At 55.2% G+C, this 21,607-nt stretch overlaps 1 protein-coding gene across 1 annotated transcript in view; it reads left to right on the top strand.

Annotated features, from left to right (window-relative positions):
• The window catches only part of PPP1R9A (protein phosphatase 1 regulatory subunit 9A), a 47,724-nt gene that overhangs the window by 6,953 nt on the left and 19,164 nt on the right, over window positions 1–21,607 (top strand). The window contains exons 3-6 of the mRNA XM_031940293.1: window positions 16,912–17,044; window positions 17,156–17,276; window positions 19,026–19,130; window positions 20,732–20,840. Of these exons, the coding sequence (XP_031796153.1) occupies window positions 16,912–17,044; window positions 17,156–17,276; window positions 19,026–19,130; window positions 20,732–20,840 (468 nt within the window). The remainder of the gene's footprint in view (window positions 1–16,911; window positions 17,045–17,155; window positions 17,277–19,025; window positions 19,131–20,731; window positions 20,841–21,607) is intronic.

Genomic DNA, 21,607 nt, shown 5'->3' with positions numbered 1-21,607 from the left:
GTCAGTGTGCAGGGTCGGCATAACATCAGTGTCAGCAGTTACAGTTGTTTTCTCCCTGCCTCCACCCTGTCCTGCCCCTTAGTCTTTCTGACCTTCAGTTTGCCTCTAATCCCCTCACAGAGCTGGGGAGGGAGGGTCAGGGGCTTTCAAGGAAGAGCCAAATGAAGTCGCTTAGGAGAGGCTTTCAGCCCCAGTCGTTGGCTGCCTCACCAGCCCCGACACTAACAGGGGGAGCCCTGAGGCCTCCCCGAGACTTCCTTGCCACCTCCTGAACTCACAGCCCCCCCACCCCCCCACCCCGTGGCCTTCTCCCTGCTCCGCTCACCCCGCCTCAGAGAGCTTAGAGCTCACCCCTGCAGACCGAGCCTCCCCCCGGCCTTCCGGCCCTGGGCTCTGGCCGCCTCCTGTGGGTGGAGGTGCCCGGGATGGCCGTTCCTGACCGGCCGGGTGCCGGGGCCGCCCCCTTGCCACCGGGCCACAGTCAGGCCCGGGGTCTCTGTGGGGCTGCTCTCCTCCTGCTGGGCAGCAAGGTCTTGGGAGGCTCCTGTGGGGGCACCCCGACTGGTGGGGCGTCCTCCCTTCGCACCCATTTCTGCCCCGCCCTTGTCCTGGATGTTCTTCATGGCAGGAGACCTCCCCCTGCCCTGTGTCCCAACCTGAGGGCGCCAGCTCTGGGACAGGGAGTTCAGGAAGCCCTTGGACCCTGTGAGGAGCTGCATCCCCCTCAGGAGGGCCGGGGCTCTGGCTCCCTGCTGGTGCCTCTCCCTGTCCCTGGGGCCCTGATGGCAGCTGCTGCCCCTCCCCCCCTCCCCCTTCGCCGGTGGGATTGTTCCAGTGGACTCGGCTGGCTGCCATTTTCGTGCTCTTGTTCCCTGTGGTTTGGGTCAAATTAAAAAGAAGATTGAGTTAATTCTGATGTTATGTAAGGTCTGAGGCTGTCATGGTGATAGCCTGTTCTGAGGCTCCCTCCCCCTTCCTTTTCCCTCCTCCCCCCCCCTTCCCTCTCCCCCCCCCTTCCTTCTCCCTCCTCCCTCCCCCTTCCCTCTCCCTCCTCTCTCCCCCCTCCCTCTCTCTCCTCCCTTCCCCTTCCCTCTCTCTCCTCCCTCCCCCTTCCCTCTCCCTCCTCCCTCCTCATTCCCCTTTCCTCCTCTCTTCTCCCTCCAACCCCCCCTTCCTCCAGGGTGGCTTCAGAGGAGAGGAGGGCTGGGGGCCAGCTGCGGCTCAGGCTACTGTCACAGCTTGGCCGGGACCCCCAGCTGGTGCTCTGGGGAGGCCTGGTGCTGACCCCCACGCTGCCTTGGGTGGTAGACAGAGCGCTGGGACCTTCCCGGCCCGAGGGCCTGGAGCCCGGTGTAGACATCCCTGGTCCCGCAGGTTGCTTGTGGAGAGGGCGCCCAGCAGGTGGGGAGCAGCCGAGGAGAGGGAAGGGGCTGAGTCAGGGGCTCACCGTGGCTGGCTCTTGGCCCTCAGGATTGTGGAGGCCACAGTCCCCAGCAGCTGGAAGTGCTGCCCACAGCTGGGAGGTCCCCGTGGAGCTGGGACAGTGGGGGGCCAGGGGACGCTCTGTCTCAGCGGGAAAATCGTGGAGGTGTCAGTGAACAAGTGACACGGGGCTGAGAAGCGGGGGGAAAGATTCTGGGGCACCTGGGGCTTTCCAGGGCTGGACTTGCTTGTGGCCTGGCCAGGGACAGAGCTTGTTTCCAGTGCTGTGTGTGGATGGGGCAGACGTGCCCTTGGCTGAGACCTTCCCCTGCCCCCCATCTTCGGGGATCGCCCCTCCCCCAGAGCTGGAGTTCTTGGGAGCGAGGCTCCGCCCCACGCAGCGCCTTCTCATGCCCCTGCACACAGTAGGAGCTTCCAAAGTGCCTTTAACTTGCCAGGCGGAGAGCGTGGGGCGTCTTGGCGGGCACCGGTTGGCCTGCCATTGCCCCGGTTCAGTTACCGGCTGTGGGGTCCTTGTTCCTGGCCCGAGGCGATGGGCGCAGCAGCAGAGGTAGGGTCAGTGTGTGAGTGGGCACCCCCGTGCCCAGCGGGGAAGCTGCCTTTTGTCCCAGGGGCCCAAATGCCTGGCAGCATGAGGCGGGGGGTGGGGGGAGGTCAGCCCGGAGAAGGACCAAGGCAGCTCTCACCTCGGCCCTTCTCCCTGGGCCCCTGCTGGAGCCCATGGGCTTGTGGAGGTCCAGGGCACTGAGCCTCAGGGACACTCACAGACCCAGGCCTAAGCCGGGTGCAGCCCGAGGCCATTTGACCCAATGGTCTCTTTTGATGGAGGTCCAGGGGAAGCCAGCCAGGCTCAGCTGCAGGGGGAGATCCCAACACCTCCTTCTCCCAGTCGGGCCCTTTCATGTAATTGGGTTGGCTCAGCTTTGAGGCCGAGCAGGGTGAAAAGGATGGGGGTCAGGCTCCCTGGCTGCTGCATTGTAGCCGAGGCCGGAGTGCAAGCATCCAGCGTCTCAGGGAGCGCTGCTCGGGGCCCTTGGGAGCTGGCCGAGTCCTCTGTGCTCAGGGGGCCCCCTGGCCCGGACCACGCCGTCTCCTTTTCCTGTTGGTTGGCTTGTTTTCCCAGCGGCTGAGCTGGGCTTCCAGTGGCCAGCATGAACTCTGTCGGGCTCCTGGGACCAGCGGGAGCTTCACAGGCTGTGGGAGAAGCGGGAGCCCTTTGAAAACACTCATTCCTTGTGGAGCAAAGAGCTCCGAGGTTGCCGGGTCCGGCCGGGGCCTGGAGCCAGTCGGCGGACTCTTGCTCCTTGGGCCGGTGCCTTGTTGTAGCGGGAAGCGGCTTTGGGTTTCAGCCGGCCGTGAGGGACCCCTGCTAAGCGCTGAGATGTGGCTCATATGTACCGATGTGATACTCATCGGGATGCTGAGCTGTGGCTTGTATTAATTTTTAAAAATAAGTTTTTAGTCTGTTTCTTATACCATCATGGTTACCCGCCTCTCCCTCTCAGAGAGCCACTCCCATGACAAACTGTACTTTTTAGAGAGAGGGAGAAAAATCAGCTCGGCCGATAATTACAGCGAGAAGGCTCCAGAACCCAGGCCACAAGTCAGCCTCTTGGGCCCCCGCTGGGGCCAGCCTCTCATTGCTCTTCCTCAGTGACCTGTTCCATCCCCATACTTTTGTCACATTGGCTTTGGGTTTTTTGGCGTGTGTTTGTTTTATTTTTTCCTTTTCAGTAGTATTCTATTTTTCTAAATACATGTAAATATGGTTTTCCACCTTCATTTTTGTAAGACTTTGTGTTCCAAGACTTTTCCCTGCCTCCCTCACCTTGCCTCTCCCCTCTGATAGAGCTCCAAGACGTGCATTTCTTTTAAACATTTCCATATTTGTTACGTTGTGCGAGAAAAATCAGATCAAAAGGGAAGGAATCCTGAGAAGGAAAACAAACAAACAAATGAAACAAACAACAAAGTGACAGTTTACACTTTGATGTGCTTCAGTCTCCATAGTTCTCTCTTTGGCTATGGATGGCTTTTTCCATCCCAAGTGTATTGGAATGACCTTGGATCATCTCATTGCTGAAAAGAATCAAGTCCATCACATTTGAGCATCACATAATCTTGCTGATACTGCACACAGTATTCTGGCTCTGCTCATTTCACTCAGCATCAGTTCATGTAAGTCTCTCCAGGTGTCTCTGAAATCATCCTGCCAGTCGTTTCTTACAGAACAATAATATTCCACAACATTCATTTCCCATAACTTATTCAGTCATTCCCCGAGGACTATCATTTTCCAGTTCCTTGCCACTATAATAATTTTTGCACATGTCGGTCCTTTTCCCTCCTTTAAAATCTCTTTGGGATACAAGCCCAGTAGAGACACTGCTGGATCAAAGGGATTGCACAGTTTTATAGCCCTTTGGGCAGAGTTTCAAATTGTTCTCCAGAATAGTTGGATGATATTACAACTCCACCAGCAACACATTAGTGTCCCAGTTTTTCTGCATCCTCACCAATATTTACTATTACCTTTTCCTTTATTTTGGCCAATCTGAGAGGTGTGAGGTGTACTTCAGAGTTGTCTTAATTTGCATTTCTCTAATCAAGAGTAATTTAGAACATTTAAAAAAAAAAAAACTAGAATTGGCTTTAATTTCTTTGTCCGAGAATTGTCTGTTTTTCTCCTTTAACCATTTATCAATTGGGGAATGACTTCTATTCTTATAAATTTGAGTCAGTTCTCTGTATTTTAGAAATAAGGCCATCAGAAAACGTTGGCTGTAAAAATTGTTTCCCACCTTTCAGCTTCTCTTCTAATTTTGGCTGCATTGGTTTTGTTTGTGCAAAACCTTTTAAATTAAATGTAGTCAAAATTATCTTTTTTGCATTTCATAATGTTCTCTAGTTCTTTGGCCATAAATCCCTCCCTTCTCTGCACATCCGACAGATAGACAGACTATCCCTTGCTCTCCTAATTTGCTTATAGTATCTTGGTGTATGGTTGTTGATGGTTGTATTCACTGTGTATGTCGTTTTTCTTGGCTCCGTGGCAGCTCACACAGGCCTTTCTAGGCTCCTCTCTTCATCACAAGCATCATTTCTCACAGGGCAGGGCTATTCCGTTATACTCTCATACCCAAAATGTTTCGTTCTCCCCCAATCAATGGCCGTTGACTTTATTTCCAATTCTTAGCTCTCACAGAAATTGCTGCCATAAATATTTTGGAGTTTGTGAGGACTTTCTTCTTCATAAAAGTCCAAGTCTCCGGTTCAAAGGATATGGACATTTTAGTCACATTATCTGCGTAATTCCAAGTTGCTTTCCAAAATGTTTGTGCCATTTCACAGCTCCATCAAGGCTCTCTCAGTTTGCCCAACTTCCCATAGACCTCCAGCACAGACTGTGGCCATTTTTTGACATTTTTCCCAGGTTGCAGGATGTGAAGTAAAAAGGGCTGTTGCGAAATCATCTCTCTTTTTATTGTTAGTGGCTTGGAGCATTTGTGTGCTGTGAATTCTTGGCAGTTTTTCTTTTGAGAAGTGTTTGCTAATATTCTTTGACTCCTTAACCTGTTGGGGAATAGTTTAATCTTATGTGTGTGTATATGCGTGTGTATCTATCTATCTATCTATCTATCTAGATATAATTAATGTGTATGTGTATCCACATATGTATGTATACACATACATATTAATTTATTCATTCATTTATTGTGTGTGTCGGATTCCAACCCTTTATCCGAGAAATTTGATGCAAATCCTGTTTGATCACTTCCCTTCGGGTCTCAGGATTATGTTTCATCTCTTGCTCTGTCTCTTGTTTGGTCGATATTGAGGTCCTAGATTGATTTAAAACCTGTTGTAAATTATGGTCCCTGGTGTTGGCCACATGAGCCTCCCCTTCTCCTAGATGTTTTTATCAAGAAACCCCAGAGGAAGGCTCACCTGGACAAAGGGCGTTGCCAGCTGCTCCCTCCCCAGCCCTTTGCTGTTACCTCCCCCAGATCGCAGCCTTCACCGGGTCCCTTGGATATGTTGAGGAAGAAATCTCTTTCGGGCTCCCTTGCCTGGTTCCGGCTTCTGGGTTCACTCTTCTGACATTTCTCTTGTTGGAGGGTTCTGGAAGCAAACCGTCTCACTGGTTCTGCTTTTTTTGAGCTCTTTATTATTGAAGATGTTCCTTTTGTCTTGTATGACCAAGCTTAGTGTTGCAAGATGGGGTCCCTGGGCTGCCCCCATGCCTTCCTTCTTTTGGTGGGGTGCGTGTGTGTGAGTGTGTGTGCCCATTCCTTTGTGCTTGGAGACCTTTCTCCAAATCCCTTGCCCAACTTGTTTCTGAACTGGCCTGTGAAATTTAAGAAGCAGTCGGAGTCTGGGAGTCTCCAGCCGGAGGTGAATTCCTTCCATTGAACTTCCTTTTCTGTGTTCAGAAATGCTGGGCTGCTCCCTTCTGCCCTTTCCTTTATTCTGGCACTGAGCTTCTCTGTCATGGCCTGTTCTTCTGGGAGCCCATGATCCACAGGTGGACTCCGGGCCTCTGGACTCCTGGGTCTTCTGTGATCCACAGGTGGACTCCGGGCCATATATTCTGCGGTGTGCCCCCTCCCCCCCACCAGGTGCCCGACCTTTTCCTTTGCTTTAGGGGATCTGAATGCCGCATCCTTCCGTGGTTCGCATTTGCCCGTTGCTTTATTTTCAGCATCTTTGAGTTGTCTTCTTCCTGAGACCTTTGGTCATTTCAGACTTTTACAAAGGTGTCCTGAGGGCGCGCACCCCTTCTCCTTTTGTGACTCTCTCCCCGCTGATGGCAGCTCCCCCCGGGGGCTGGGTCTCAAAGCACTTCAGCCTCTTCCCACGCTGGGCAATTTGTGGTTCAGTGACCCAGATCTCTGCCCTCAGTGACTGTGGCTGCTCCCATTTGGAGGCTGTGCTCTTTCCTTAGGCCTGTTGGGCCCCCTCCGACCTGCCACGCGGGATGTGTTCTGCCCGCCCTTTATTGCCCAGTTTTCTCGTCCACTCGGCCTGTCCAGAGTTTGGCAGCCCTGGGGTTCCGGGCCTGTGGCCCCCAATGGAGGGGCCGTAGCTGCCTGAGCAAACTTCCCAGCCCGGGGCCAAGCTCTTCCTGGCACTGGGAAGGAGGAGGGAGGACTGGTTTGGGGAGGGGGGTTCATGAAAGGTCGGAGGGTCAGGGTCTGGGTCCTAGGATGGTCTGAGAGCTGGGGCTGGGAGGAAGTGAGCCCCAGGGCTCCAGTCTCCCTGAGTCCCTCTGGTGCCGTCCTTTCTGTTCTGGGGCGCATGAGGCTGCTGCTGGTTGGGGAAAGTGCCCGGTCTGCCACCTTGCTGCTTGTGCTGAGACTTGACTTGGGGCGTACGGACGCTTCTGTGGAAGGCCCCTTCTAGGGGTTTCCGCCATTTGTTTCTTCCTGTAGCCTGGCGATGTCCTTCCTGGGGAAGTGGGCTCTGGGGGCTGCCGCCTGGGGACCCGGCGGCCATCCCAAGGCGAGTCTCTGCGGTTCGGCGGGCTGGCGGAGGCCCAGGTGGCCGGCCCCCCAGGAAAGCTTTGGGAGACCCTTGGGTGAGCAAACGTGAAGGAAAATACATTTATGAAGGGCTCTGTGTGCCAAGTAGCTGGGGGGCTCCCACAGAATAGGTCCCGACATCCAGCAGAGGGGGAGTCCTGGGGTCCCAGGCGTCATTTTTTCCCTCGGCTCCCTTCTTCAAACCTCATCCCTGTCTGTCGGGGATCCCCCTGATGGGGCCGTGGCCTCTGGGGACTGGAGGTTGGCGGGGGGGCCGTGGAAGAGCCCAAAGGCTCGTGGCTGCCGTGTCCCCCACAGGAAGCAGGGCACAGGGAGGGTGGTGGAAAACAAGGGTTAAGTCAGGCCTGTTGGAATGTGTCTGCCCCTGGCGTGCGCCCGGGCTTCAGGACACGTCTTATGATTAACATGACAACTTTCAGTTTCCGGAAAAGCACGGCCGTGCCTTTTCCTGGGAGGGCGTTTCCCAGCCCAGGTTCCCCCTCCAGGTCCCTGAGGGCATTGTGAAGTCTGTTACCACACAAGAGATCTCAGGGCAGCCCCCAGGACTTCTGGGACTCCGGGAGAACGAGCGCAGTGTCCGCCACCCCCCTGATCTGTACCTGGTGACATTGTTTTCTCCCCTGTGATTCCCTCACTTTCTGGTTGGGGAGGGCCGGGATGCGGAGGCTCCAGGGTCTGCCAGTCTGGAGAGGACGGCCAACCAGACCCGGGCCGGCCTTTGTGGTCTTGGCTGGAGAAGGCGGCCACGCCAGCCTCTGTGTCCAGGAGTCGGGAGTGGGGGGCTCCCAGAGCCCAGTCCTGGAGTGTCGAGTCCATATTCCTCACCAAGCCTGCAGCTTCAGGGGCTCTGGGGATTCACAGAAACGAACAGTCGCTGCCCCCAAGGACTTGATGTGCGCTTGTCGTTTGGTAATTGTTGGTCAGGTCTGACTGTGACTGAATGGGCCACTTCCTTGTCCAGCTCATTTGGCAGATGAGGAAACTGAGGCAGGATCACACGCTTGGGAGTGTGGGGGGTGGGATTTAAGCTCAGGCCGACTCCAGATGGGGCCCTCTGTGCCACTTAGCTGCCCACCCAGCCGCAGAAGCTCGGTCCTGGGCTCCAGATGTCTTTGTCTCTCTCTTCATAATTACCAACCGGGCTCCAGAAAGGCCGAGCCAGCTCCCTGTCTCCAGGCCGGCCGTGCAGATGGGGGCACCCTCCAGGTCCCTGCAATTTGTGGGCCGTGTCTTAGGGAAGTGCCGGTGTGGCCCTAATGGTGGCCTGGTGCCCTCTGGGTGGCCCGCAGATACCTCCGGGAGCCCCCCCGAGGACTGACTGCTGGACCAAGGCTTCCTCCCCAGGCCTGGCCTTCTCTTCCTGGTGCCCTTAAAATAGGTATTTTGTGCTAAATTTAATGAGCGCTAAAAAGAGAGAGAGCGACTGTTTCCATGTACATCAGAGCAGAAGAGGAGAATCCTCCCTGGGACACGACTCACTCTTTAAAAAGCACAGAACACGGCTCCTCAACTTTCCGAATTCTGCTTGCCGACTTCCTTCCACTGTCTGGGAACGTTAAAAATGGCCCTGTCTTGCTTCTTCCCTTTTTGGAGGGTCTTTATTGCTGGTTCTTCTCCCCCTCCACCCCACCCCTCATTAAAAAGCAGGAAAGCCCTTGTCCCAGATGCCCGCACTGAAGGTAAGGAAGACCAGAGGTCAAATAAGACACGGCCTTGGGCAAGCCATTTAACCCCTTTCTGTTAAATGGGAGTCCTCATAGCTTGTCCCTCCCAGGGTAGTTGTGAGGATGCAGTGAGATCATGTTTGTGAAAAGTGCTTAGCATAGAACTTGGCACACAGTAGGTACCTACTAAGTACTCGTTCCCTTCCTTTCCCTGACTTGGAGAGAGGCTGTTTCTGTCTGCTGGTCAGTGTGCCGTCCCTCTGTTTGCATTTTTAAATTCAACGCTGTGCCTCCATCATGTGCCGGAGGCTCCCCGCAGCTCCCCGGTGCTGGAGATGTGGGCCTGGGAGCCCCGCGGCATCACAGTGCCCATCTCTGGGAAATCGGCTGCCCTGGACGCCTTTCCAGGGCTGCTTTCTGAGAGCCACAGTGAGTGTGTGTAAGCCGCCCTGGATCTTGTGACTCCTGCCTGGAAGTCTGGGGCTCTTGAGGATAGCTGCTGGATCCCGTGCTGGGGTCCCGTGGGGGCAGCACCGTCTCTCTGGGGCTCCACTTTTCCCTGCAGCTTTGGTGGGGAGAGGGTTAATTGCATGGGCTCCTGTGTCGAGGGGTTGCCAGTGGGCCAGCCCATGTGCTTATCCAGCTCTCCAGCCTGCTTCCTGGCCTCCTGACTGGTTGCCCACATCAGTGACATCAGCCCCAATCACGAGGCTCTTATGAATTGGTGCTTATTGTGAAGGGTGAGGTAGGTCCTTGGGCTGGGCTGGTCCTTGGAGAGAGGGAAGGGGGAGCCACTTCCTTCTCCAGCTGGGCTTTCTATCATGTGCATTCCTTGTTCTGAAAATTGTCCCCAAACCTCTTGACCACCCCCCCTCCCCCGGCAGCATCACAGTCTTGTGACATTTTGAAGCCTGGTCCCTTGAGAGAGGAGCAGAGGAGAGAAAGAGGCATTTAGTAAGCTCTTATAATCTGCCCGGCTCAGTGCAAAGTGCCTTGTGCATACCTGGTTCAGTCCTCTCCACAAGCCCAGCAGGTTGGTCCTGTTATTAATCCTATTTTATAGTTGAGATCACAGCAGCAAAACAGAGGCCGGGCGACTTACTCAGAATCACATGGGCAGCAGGGGTCCAAGGCTAGAGCGGAATCCTGCTCTTCCCAACTCCAGGCCCAGGGCTTCCAGTCACCATCTGGCGCCTCCATGAGAGAGATGAGATCCATGATGTGTATTGGGGTTTGTTCAGTTGGGAGGAGGTCACTGTCTCCCCAAAGAGTGGAGATTGACCTGAGACAGAATTAGGAGGAAAAAGCAACAGGAGATGGAATTCACCAGCCTTTGAAACATGGCTGGCTGCCCAGGGAGGCAGGCAGGTCCCCAGGGGACTGGCGCAGAGCTGCCACTCTCTGGTTCCAAGTCTTGGGGAACTGCGTTCGCGGTCTTTGTTCTTGGGGTCCCTTTTAGTGTTTGAGGGTTATCAATGACCCTCAATGACCAGTGAAACCATCAGCACCTGACACGTGGCAAGAGCTTCGGAGATGCTTGGTGACTTGTTGGCATTTGTTCACCCTCATGGTTCTGTCCAGAGAGAGAGTATTCTTTGGCCCAAGCAAGTCAGGTCAACCACAAGCATTTATTAAACACCTGCTGTGTGAGAAGCACTGTGCTGAGTGTGAAGGATATAACAAAGGTGGGGGGGGGGGGGAAGATAGTCTTTGCTTGTAAGGAGCTCACAGCATTCCGGGGGGAGAGAGCATGCAAACAATGGTGTATGATCAAGTTGTAGACAGACTGAAGAGAATCAGCCTCAGATGGCATCAGATGGAGTGAGACCAGTTTCTCACAGGAGAAACTGTGGGTCTTGAGGAAAGCCAGAAGTGGAGATGAGGAGGGAGAATTCCCTCTGTATGTGTGTGTACATGTATGTGTATTACATACAATATGTGCACAGATGTGTATACACACAAACCAGGATGGGGGCGTGTTCTTAGGGGTTACAAGAAGTGAAATCAAGGAGAGATGCTCCATTGGTGAAATCAGTGAGAAATGTTGCAGAGATGAAATCTAAAGAGATAATGCATAAGTGAAATCAATGAGAGATGTTGCAGAGGTGAAATCGAGAGATGTGGAGGCAAAGTCTAGGAGAGATGCTGCAGAGATGAAATCAGTGAGAGATTGCAGAGATGAATTCTAAAGAGATACTAATGGAGAGGTGAAATCTACAAGAGCTGCTGCAGAGGTGAATATGAGGAGAAATGTTGTAGAGGTGAAATCGAGGAGAGATGCTGCAGACGTGAATATGAGGAGAAATGTTGTAGAGGTGAAATCGAGGAGAGATGCTGCAGACGTGAATATGAGGAGAAATGTTGTAGAGGTGAAATCGAGGAGAGATGCTGCAGACGTGAATATGAGGAGAAATGTTGTAGAGGTGAAATCGAGGAGAGATGCTGCAGAGGAGAAATCTACAAGAGATGCTGCAGAGGAGAAGTCGAGGAGATTTGCAGCAGAGGTGAAAGCGCTGGCAATGGCTTGGAGTTGAGGGGTGAGAGAGAGGAGAGAGGCTGGGGTCACTCCTAAGTTGAGAGACAGGGAGGATGGTTGTGTCCTCACATTATAGAGTTCAAAAAGAGGAAAGATTTGTGGGGAAAGGATAACGAGTTCTATTTTGGGTATGTTGAGTTTAAGGCATCTATGGAACATCCAGTTTGAGAAAACTAAGAGGCAGTTAGAGGTGTGAGATTGGAGGTCAAAAGAGATTAGGGCTGATATATATGCCTAGTGCGAGGTACACAGGAGGAGCATAATGAGTATTGAATTAAATGAATGAGTATGTTGAACATTATGAGTGCAGCTAAGGAAACTGAGGCTGTAAGTGTAGGAGTCAGAATTGGAAACTGTGCCCCTCCTCCTTTGAATTTGAATACCCTTCCCACGTCACCTTCCTTGCTGATCCAGAGAGACTTCGGTTCCAAGGTGACCTGCCTTGAGTGTATGGTGCAGGTGTCACATAGACACATTTTCTCCTGACCAAATGCAGGGACTGGTTCATGTTTTCCTTTGTACACTTGTGTTTGCTGATTGATTCATTGACTAGGCAAAGCTTTGTGAAAGAGGAAGTGGGAAGAAGTGGATGCTGCCTGCCCTTTTCCCAATAGAAGGATGGTATCTTCTTCAGTTGGAGGAGTATTGGAGGGCAAAGATAGGAGACTTGTGGTCTTTTCTTGCCCTGCCCTTCACAAGTCAGTCTCAGTTTCTTCATCTGAAAAATGGGGATATTAAAATGATAATAGCTCTAAGACTGTATTGAGTAAACCTGGTCTTAGCTTCTTCTCAGCTGTATACTTGAGGAGCAAATTTTCTGGGCCTCTACCCAAGTCATTGGGCCACATATTGAACAGCATAAGGCCGAGCACAGATCCCTGTAGCACTTCACTGGAGACCTCCTGCCATACCCACGGTGCCCCTACCATCTAGTCTGCACCTCTCCATCTTCTCCATAAGAAGCTCTACTCTTCTTTGTGCCGATCCTTTTGCTTCCTGGCTTTGTGACCCTGTGGAGGAGGAAGTCAGGCAGGTGTGGTCTTGCATCCCGAGGGCTGGCTACTTCCTTCATGCTCACTGGCCATCTCTCAAATGTGCGCTCTCTTGTGGACTTCTCCCAAGAACCAAAGTCCGGCTTGCTGGGCTCTCATTTACAGTCCCATTCTTTTGGTTCAATTTTCCACTTGCTTTCGAAGCAGCCCAAAGGGATCCTGACTTCTTGGCTCTTCTGTGAAGGCAGCCCCCGGGAGCTTCCCCAGAGCTGAGCGCTGCTCCCTGGTTTGGCTGAGAGCCAGCAGGAGGTCAGGAAGAGACGCCTCTGGGGAGAAACAGCTGTCCTTGTGCATGCACTCCCATTTCAATGCATTTCTCTCCATACTAACAAGAAATAGGGAATCGATTTTTTTATGCTAACAGCTTCATTAAGGCAGAAATCACCTGGAAAAACCCAGTTCTTGCCTTAGCAGCCAGCGGGCCTCCGTACCTCCTGGATTCAAACACTGCCTTGGAGGGAGCCACACGGCTTTCTGCCTCCTCTTCATCCACCGGCCTCCATGTCCCTTTGAGCACAAAATCTGTGTCCTTTCCCAGAATTGTGATTCAGTTTCTTCGTATCTCCTGCAAGATCTAGCCTGGCACTTGTCACCAGCGCCATTAGCCTAAAAAACCCAAGTCTAGGCAGAAGCGCAGAGCACGGAGGGCTGATTTTTCTGTCTCGGTCGATGTTGTTCTGGCTTCGAGGAGGAATCCTCAGGGGTTGGCGGTAATCCCAGGACAGCTGGCCAACCTGGCTCTCCATCCTTGGAGAACGGCCTTGCTCGCGTCCAGTGAAGCTGGGGTATTTTCCTGTGTGAAATCTCATCGATACCCATACGGCAGAGGTTCAGACTGTCTGGTTTGGCAGCCCCTTGGAGGAGGCTTGTTTAGAGGCGGACGGGAGTCCTGACGAGGTCTCACGCTGAATGAAATCCGAACTTACTCATTTCTGTCCACGAGCTTTGTGATTCTGCCTCATGAAGAAAACAATCCAGCCAGCGTCCTCCTGGGAGGGGGTGGACAGAGCATTAGTGAGTCCGCAGAGACTCTTCTGTTCTCTGGTGGCTGTTGTGGGCGTCTTGCCTGTCCCCATGACGTGTCATTTAGAAAGAAAGGAAAGACGCGTGTGACTTGGCTGAAAGAGCCCGTCTGGCTCTTGGGCTGGATTTCCTGCTTGTTTCTGGGAGACTCAGGCATAGAGATGATTTCATTTGGGGAGAATTCATTCCGTCCCTTGTCCGCAGCTGTTGTAGGTGGATTTCTCATTGGAGCTCTGAATGTGTAACACAGCAAAGAATTTAGGAAAAGCGGAGGGAACACGTGCCTTCTCCTCGTGCAGGAGGCAGTGTGTGGGGGAGGGCTCTGCACAGTGTGGGCCCCTGCACCCTGAGCTGGGCTGGGCCCCTCACTCATCCGCCAACGAGCATTGCAAGTATTTTCTGGGTACCAGGGGACAGAGGACAAGTCGATTTCATGTTCTGTTCAGCCTGGCTCCTTTAGCCTGATCCCGCTTCCAGGAAGGCTTGTTGACCCCCATTTCATCCACCTTTAGCGCTTGTGTGTCTCGAGTCACGGCCTGCAGTGCTTCTTGCCTCTCAGTCACGTTCTCTGTCAGACACCCCGAGTCACAACTCTGAACAGAAGCCAGTTCAAGGAAGCTCAGGGGAGACTTGCCAGGTATGGGCCAGGCTGGGCAGAGTTTGGGGCTGTGGCCAGCTGTCAGTGCCCTCGAGGAGCAGCGAGCAGGTGTCCACCCGAGTGCAGGTCCCCCAGCCCACACCATTGCATTTGAACATATCCACTCTGTTTTAAAAAAAAATTTTTTATTAAAGCTTTTTAATTTTCAAAACACATGCATGGACAATTCTTCAACATTAGCCCTCGTAAAACCCTGTATTCCACACCCTCCCCTAGGTGGCAAATAGTCCAATATGTATTAAATATGGTAGAAATAGATGTTCAATCCAATTTATGCATACATATTTATACAATATCGTGTCGCATAAGAAAAAAAGAGAAGCAAAACAAAATGCAAGCAAATAACAACAGAGAGAGTGAGAATGCTTGTGTCATGGTCCACACCTGATCAGCTCCCAAGACTCTCTCTCTGGGTGCAGATGGCTCTCTTCATCACTGAACAAGTGGAACTGGTTTGAATCATCTCATTGGTGAAGAGAGCCGCATCCGTCAGAATTGATCATCGCATAATCCTGTTGTTGTCTGAACGCATCCACTCTTGAAGCACTTTGGTGTGTGAGGCTAGTAGATTAGGAAGGAGTTTCAGAGCCTCCAGGCCATGGCCCAGGGCTGGGAGAGAGGGATGGGCAAGGTGGGCAGCGTGATTTGGGTTGGTTGTTGTTTTAGCATGGATGTCATTGCTGCCCTTTAGCAAGGATTGAAATGGGAGGTTCTGGTACCTGAAGAACTTACCTTGTCATTCACGGCCACTTGTAATTCAGAGAGTAACAAAACTGGATCAATAAACCGTGTCCAGGCAGAGGAAAGGGGCTGCGATCAGTTTTTCAAAGGATACGGGACAAGTATATGTTTCTTCCTCCTAATTTATCACTGCGGCCGTCACACATCAGGATGATGCAAAGGCAGCAGCCACCGAATATTTTATCCTGCTTGGGACAGATATCAAAAGTCAAGAGAAAAAGGGCAATGAAGTCGCTCTAACCTTAACTGTTCAGATAAAAAAAGGTGGTGAAGTCATTGATCTTGGTGCATGGGCAGCATTTCCTGTGGGAGTTTAATAGGTTTTTAAAGCAGTTGTTGAGACGGCTTTGGGCAGCAGCCCGCAGCGGCTGTGCCACTGGAAAGTGGCTCATGAGCTTTCCCAGGGGGATGTGATGGGAGAGCGGCCCACAGGTCACTTCGAGTCCCCCTCTTCCTTTTCCCAGAACTGGCACATGAGCTGTGCCCGCTGACTGCCGCCTCCCCCCCTCCAACTGCCTTGTGGGTAGGGATTGTTCCCAGCACACAGTGGGAGCTCAATAAATGTCATTGATTGATTAAAAAGCAGCACAGAGTGGTGGAAGCGGATGTACAGTTTTGTGTGGGCATGTGTAGCGTAGGGTAAGGATCCTTTCATTCTTCATATTTGTGGCCGAAGCGCACAGTAGCAGCTCAGCTAATGCTTTAAAAATGGGCATGAAGCAATGGAAGAGAACGTGCTGTGTCCAAAGCACTGGGGAGCCAAGCCCGGTGATCCCAGAGTGTTTACCGGGCAGTTCCTTTTGGCCCAAGTTTTGCACTTAACGCCCGTTCTGATGATCCGAAGCACCAGCTGGAAACAGACGGGCTCCTTGCTTGTTATCGTGCTTGTTAAAGCCTGAAACTGGAGGAAAAACATCAGGTCCCCCAGCCCGCTGCCGTGGAGAGGACGATGATCAAGAGCTCCATGGTGAGCCTGGGAGACTGGGTTTGGCCCTGCGGGAGCTCATATCCCAAAACATGCTGAGTGAACACAGTAGATGGAGGACAGCTTTGGGAGTATCAGCAACAGTGTGGGGCTAGGGGTGGAGGGGGCGCCTCCTAGAGGAGGGGAGGTCTCTTTGGAGGAGGGGCCTCTTAGAGGAGGGGGGGGGTCTCTTTGGAGGAGGGGCCTCTTAGAGGAGGGGGGGTCTCTTTAGAGGAGGGGCCTCCCGGAGGGGGCCCTTGAACTGAGTCTTAGAGGAAAAAAAAAAGTGTTTTGGTCACATGGACCAGAGATGAACCGATTCCTGATAAATTACTAGCAGATTTTATCAGAATTATCCAGGAACCTTCTCAAGTGATTTGGGAAACAGAAAATCTGAACTCCCAGAGAATCTCTCCCCAGAGGTCCAGGAGCAGCTTTCCATCTGATCTTGTGGGATATCTGGGCCCGGTTCGCAGGCATTGGGAAGGGTCTTAGGCTCCGAGGCAACCCGGTGTCATTTGGCACGAAGCTTTGCTTTGGCATTGGATTCGTGGTGTGTTTTTCTTTTTTCTCACCCTGGGTCCTGCGAGATCTCTCTCTCACAACTGAGGGCAGTCAGTCTCCAAGTTGTTTGTTCTTTCTAGTTATGAATTTATGAAAAGCCTCATAGATTGGGCTTGTAGAGAAACGATCCATGGGGGTGGGATCTGTGCGTTCCCAGAAATCAAAGGGGGCTTTTGCAGGGCTTAGGACACCACGCGGTTAGTTGTAGATATGGGGAGAATTACGCTGCTGTCGGTCTCGTGCCTCGGTTCTGGGCTGGCCCAGGTCCTACTCTGTGTAATTAAGGGTCTAGTCCCATGTGGCTTGTGGGAAAGCCTGACGATGGGAATTTTGAGAAAATGTGGTTGCATTATTTGAAACCAGCCCATTGTGGCGGGGGAGCTGGGTCCCTCCTTGCCGCCCAGAGAACCCTGGCTACAAGCCTCCAAGACCCATCAGGGCCAGGATGGGACGGGGTGGGGCTTTCTTAGCATTACACACCTCAGGTAACTCGCATCTTATCTGAAAGTTGGCCCTATATTGATTAGTCAGGGTTGTTTCCGTGTTCCTTTGATTGTTCACAGATTGTTCACTGGGAGGAGGGGGACCTGGCTTGTTCTGACTCGCCCTCCCCAATTTGGAAAGTCCCTGATCTTTCCTCCAATTAAAAATCGACTTATCCCATTTTAGTATCCTGGCGGACCATTTTCTTCGTGACCTAGTCTTATTTGGTTAATTGTGCAGGTTTTCCACACTTACTCCAATGAAGATTACGACCGGAGGAATGATGACGTGGACCCCGTGGCGGCGTCAGCAGAGTATGAGCTGGAAAAGCGAGTGGAGAAACTGGACCTCTTCCCAGTGGAGCTGGAGAAAGGTAGGGCGGCCATTGGCCTCGGCCCCTAGACTGGGAGTGGGGAGGGAGGGTCTCCCGGGGGCTTCAGGGCTGGGCCCGGGCGCTCTCTAGGATGGCTCCTTCTCTTCCCAGATGAGGACGGCCTGGGCATCAGCATCATTGGCATGGGTGTGGGCGCCGACGCAGGGCTGGAGAAGCTGGGGATCTTTGTGAAAACGGTGACGGACGGTGGGGCGGCTCAGCTGGATGGTCGGTAAGTGTCCCGGGGCCCCTGCCCTCCCCCCCCCCCCCCCTGCCCTTGGGCGGTTCTGTCAGAGTCTGTCCTCTCTCCAGCTCAGTCTCCTTTTTTGTTGTCGGGGACTTCCTGCAGTGGGGCTGCATCTGTGCAGTGGGGAGGGGTTGCATCTGTTCTTCCAGAGCTTGGCTGTGGCAGACCAGGCCAGCGCCTCCCCAGATCCATGGGTGAACAGGCTTCGCCCTTCGGGGCCTTGGAGCCTTGGCCCTGCCTTTCTGAACCCAGACCCTTCCCTGGTTCCTCGTGGCACCTTCATTTCTGTGTGTGGCTCGGTGGGCAGCTCAGTGGGTGTCTTGATAGTGGGTCACTTGGTAGATGGCTTGGTGGGTGAGTCAGTGAGTAGTTTGATGGGTGGTTCAGTGGGTGACTTGGTGGGTGACTCTGGGCAGCTCAGTGGATGGCTCAGTGCATGATTGGAGCATGAGTGGGCAACTTGATAGGCAGCTCGGTAGATAGTTTGGTGCATAGTTTGGTGGGAGACTCAGTGGATGGCTCTGTGGGCGACCCGGTGGGCAGTTTGGTGCATGGCCAGGGCCATAATTTGGGCGACTTGGTGGGCAACTGGCTGGATGGCTCAGTGGGCGGCGACTTGGTGGATGGCCTGAGGCCTGAGCTGGAAGCAGGGCTGTGGTCTGGGCACCTGGGCCTGTGGTGTGTGAGTGCTGCTGGTTGTAATGAGGAAGATGAAGGCTGTGGAGAAAGGCTCACGTCCTCACTCCCTGCTCTGGGAGTCCCTAGTCGGCTGGAGGCAGCGCCCGGCCCAGAATCCTGCAGTCCCTGGTTGTGAAACCAGGGGGAAAGAGACCAAGGCAAGTTGGGGCCCACAGGTCCATAGTGCCCTTGGGATGCCCTTTTCATGTAGGAAGTCAGGGGGTGGGGGTTTTATGTCTTAAGGTTGCAAAGGACCCTGTGAGCCCCAGCCCTGTGAGTCCTGACCCTGTGAGCCTCAGTCCTGTGAGCCCCAAGCCCCTGTAAGCCATGACCCCATGAGCCCAGCTCCTTCCCAGCTGGCTTTGCCCTGAATCTTCCTCATGTGCCTTTCCCAAGGACGCGGCTTTGGCGGCAGGGATGACTTTCGGGCTTACACAGACTCCTTATTGTGGCCATTTTCCAAGTTTGGGGGAAGGAGGGGATAAGATTTCACTTGGTGCCTACTCTGAGCTGGGCACTGGGCTGAGCAGAACGCCTTTCTAGACCGGATGGAGCTCTGGGTCTGCAGTCAGAAAGACTTGGGTTCTAAGCCTCAGACGCTCATGGTTGCTCACCGCTGCCTGCCTCTGTTTCCCCAGCTGTACAATAGGGATCATGACAGCACCTCCCTCCTCCCCCATGCCCCCGAGTGGTAGCAAGGGTCAGACAAGATGGTTGGCTCTTCAGCACTCATTTCCAGTATGAGCTTTCTGAAAAGGTTCTCTCTGACCACTAAAAAGCAGCAGCGAGAGCCCAGGTCTGGAGCCACCCAGCCCCCCATTCCCAGGTCTGGAGCCCCCCAGCCCCTCATTCCCTGGTCTGGAGACCCCCAGCCCCCCATTCCCGCCAGGCCCGGCCCTCCTCTCCGGCGCCGTTTCTGGTGGCTCGGGCCCGGCCCGGCAGCTTCCTGGAACAGGCCGGAACGCCCCCGCTGCCTCCCTTCCTCTAAAAACGGGGTGCTTAGGCTGCCCCCGTGCTCCAAGGGGTAACCCCAGCTTTTCTGTGCTTGCTTTCAAGGATCCAGGTCAATGACCAGATCGTGGAGGTGGACGGCATCAGCCTGGTGGGGGTCACCCAGAACTTCGCCGCCACGGTGCTCCGGAACACCAAGGGCACCGTCAGGTGAGCGCCCTGAGTGGGCCCAGGCCCGGCTTGGGCTTCCGGGGTGAGGGGAGGGCTGGCGAGGGGGCTCTGGGCCGGGCCCGTCACCGTCTGGGCTCCCTCGGCTTCCAGAATGGAGCCCCCGGCCTCCTGTCCGGCCTTGTCCCATTGCCCGTGGCCCAGCCCAACGCCGTCTCGTCTCTGCTGTGCCCTCCCTTGCAGCCCTGCCCTCTGTATGCAGCCTCCTGGGCCCCGGCGCCCCCCATCTGTTCTGTGGCCAGCGCTTGGTGGGGATCCCCACCCCTGCCCTGGGAGGGAAGCTGCTCGAGGGCGAGGGTGGTTGTGGGTCTGTCCCGGTGCCAGCCCCCGGGCGCTCCCTACGGGCTCCGGGATCCAGAGCCGGCCTGTGCGCCAGGCTGCCCGTGAGGCGGACTCAGGGGGTCAGTGTGGGGCCGCGGGCGGCCCCTCCCTCTGCCCCTCCCGCTGTCCCGCCCTCCCGCTGCCGCTGCTCTGGCTGCCCCGCCCTCCCACTGCCCCTCCTGCTGCCGCGGCTGCCCCGCCCTCCCGCTGCCCCTCCCACTGCCCCGGCTGCCCCCTCCCTGCCCCGGGTACCCCGCCGCTGCCCCCCGGGGGACCAGGGGCGGGCGGAGGGGGCCCGCGGGGCGCTGTCTGTGGGGCAATGGCCCCGGGTCTCCTGGTGGGGAAGGGGGGGGGTCCTCCCAGGGCTGTCCTGTCTCAGCCTCCCCCTACCTGGGGAAAGGAAGGTAGCCCGCCTGTGTGCTCCTCCTTGGGAGCCCCGGGGGGGACTGCGGGTCCCTCAGAGACAAGAACGGGGCTGCGGGAGCAGAGTGGGAGCAACAGCAATGGCGCCCGGGGAAGTCCCGCCCTCAGGGGGGGTCCCGCCCTCCAAGAGGAAAGTCCGCCCAGGGGAGAAGTCCGCCCCAGGAGAAACCCCCCGGGAGAAGTCCTGCCCTCCGGGAGAATATCCGCCCTCACGGGGGCCGCCCTCCGGAAATGTCCGCCCTGGAGGGCCCCCCAGGGGGGTCCGCCTCAGGAGGGAAGCCCGCCTCAGGGGGAATAGTCCCGCCCTCACGGAGAGAAGTCCTGCCCTCAGGGGGAGAAGTCCTGCCCTCAGGGAGAAATCCCGCCCTCGGCTCCCCCCGGGAGAAGTCCCCTCAGGGAGAAGGGGAGGTTGCCTGGCCTGTGGGGGGCGGGCCCCGGCGGTGGGAAGTGCGGGGTCCCCGCCCTTGGGGTTTTGGATTTCGCTCAGAGCCGTTGCTTGGTCGGGCAGGACTCTTGGCCAGGGACCTTTGGGCGGGCTTTTGTTGGTTATTTCAAAGAACGTCCCCCTTTGCTGTCTGTCAGCGCTCTGGCTGCGGGGACCGGTGTCCCCAGGGTCCTGGCCGTGGCAGCCGGCCTGACCCGCCCTTGCAGTGTCGCATGGGGTCATTCCTTTTGGCTTTTTTGGTGTCCCAAATGGGCCGGGTTCGGTCCCCGCCCTGGCGCCTTGAAGCTGGGCCGGCTGTCGGCCGCTCCTCCCCGGCCCTCAGTCCTGTGTAACCCCGCCTGCTCTGGGGGGCCGGGCCGGGGTGACCGGAGTTGTGCCCCCGGCCTTCCCACAGGTTTGTGATTGGGCGGGAAAAGCCGGGACAAGTGAGTGAGGTGGCTCAGCTGATCAGCCAGACCCTGGAGCAGGAGAGACGCCAGCGGGAGCTCCTGGGCGCATTATGGGTGTGGCGCCCGGGAACGGGTGAGGGGACGGGGCGGGGCCCGGGTCCCAGGCCTGAGGGGAGTGGGTGGACTGTCACAGGGAAACCCCTCCCCACCCGGCGTCCATAAAAGGGAGGGGAGATGGCCCCCAGAGCCCCATGTCTATGTCCCATGGCCCCCTTTCCATCACGTCCACAAGAAGGGGACGGCCATGATGTGTGCAAGAGATAGTGGGGAAGTGATGAGGTGGGGGGGGGGGGGGGGGGTGCCTGGAGAAGGCTGGCCTTGGCAGGAGGGGGAAGGGCGGAGGCAGCTGGGCTGGTGGCTGAGGGGGCCGTTCCAGTTTTCCCCTGAAGGTCATGGCGATTAAAGGGGAAAGGGTGTTTGTAGGACTGTTTGTTATTCTTATTTTCAAACGCCTTTTCCTGCCTCCTCTCCCCCATGGCAGTATTCCCCCCCCCCAGTCTGGGAGGCCCCGCCTCCAGATGTCCGGGCCCGGGGCAGCCGAGGTAGATCCAAACTGCTTTCCCAACGTCCGTCCACAGGTCGGCCTCTGCTCCGGCAGTTCTCGCTTTCCTCCTTTAGTTCCCAGGTGCTCTGACTTGTCAGTCTCCCATTTTATTTCTCCCATCATCCCCTCTCCAAAAGTGGGAGCATCTTCCGCCATAAGTCCAAGTCTTTTCATTACGGCCCCCAGACCCAGAGCACTTGTTCCGGTTCGGCCCTGATCTTTTCAGTCGAAGGAGCGGGTGGGTTACCGGGGTGCCTTTCCTGCTTCCCGCGCCTTG

This window comes from Sarcophilus harrisii, chromosome 5 (genome assembly GCF_902635505.1).
Source record: "Sarcophilus harrisii chromosome 5, mSarHar1.11, whole genome shotgun sequence".
Lineage (NCBI taxonomy): Eukaryota > Metazoa > Chordata > Mammalia > Dasyuromorphia > Dasyuridae > Sarcophilus > Sarcophilus harrisii.
This window is presented reverse-complemented; position numbering and strand designations above follow the sequence as displayed.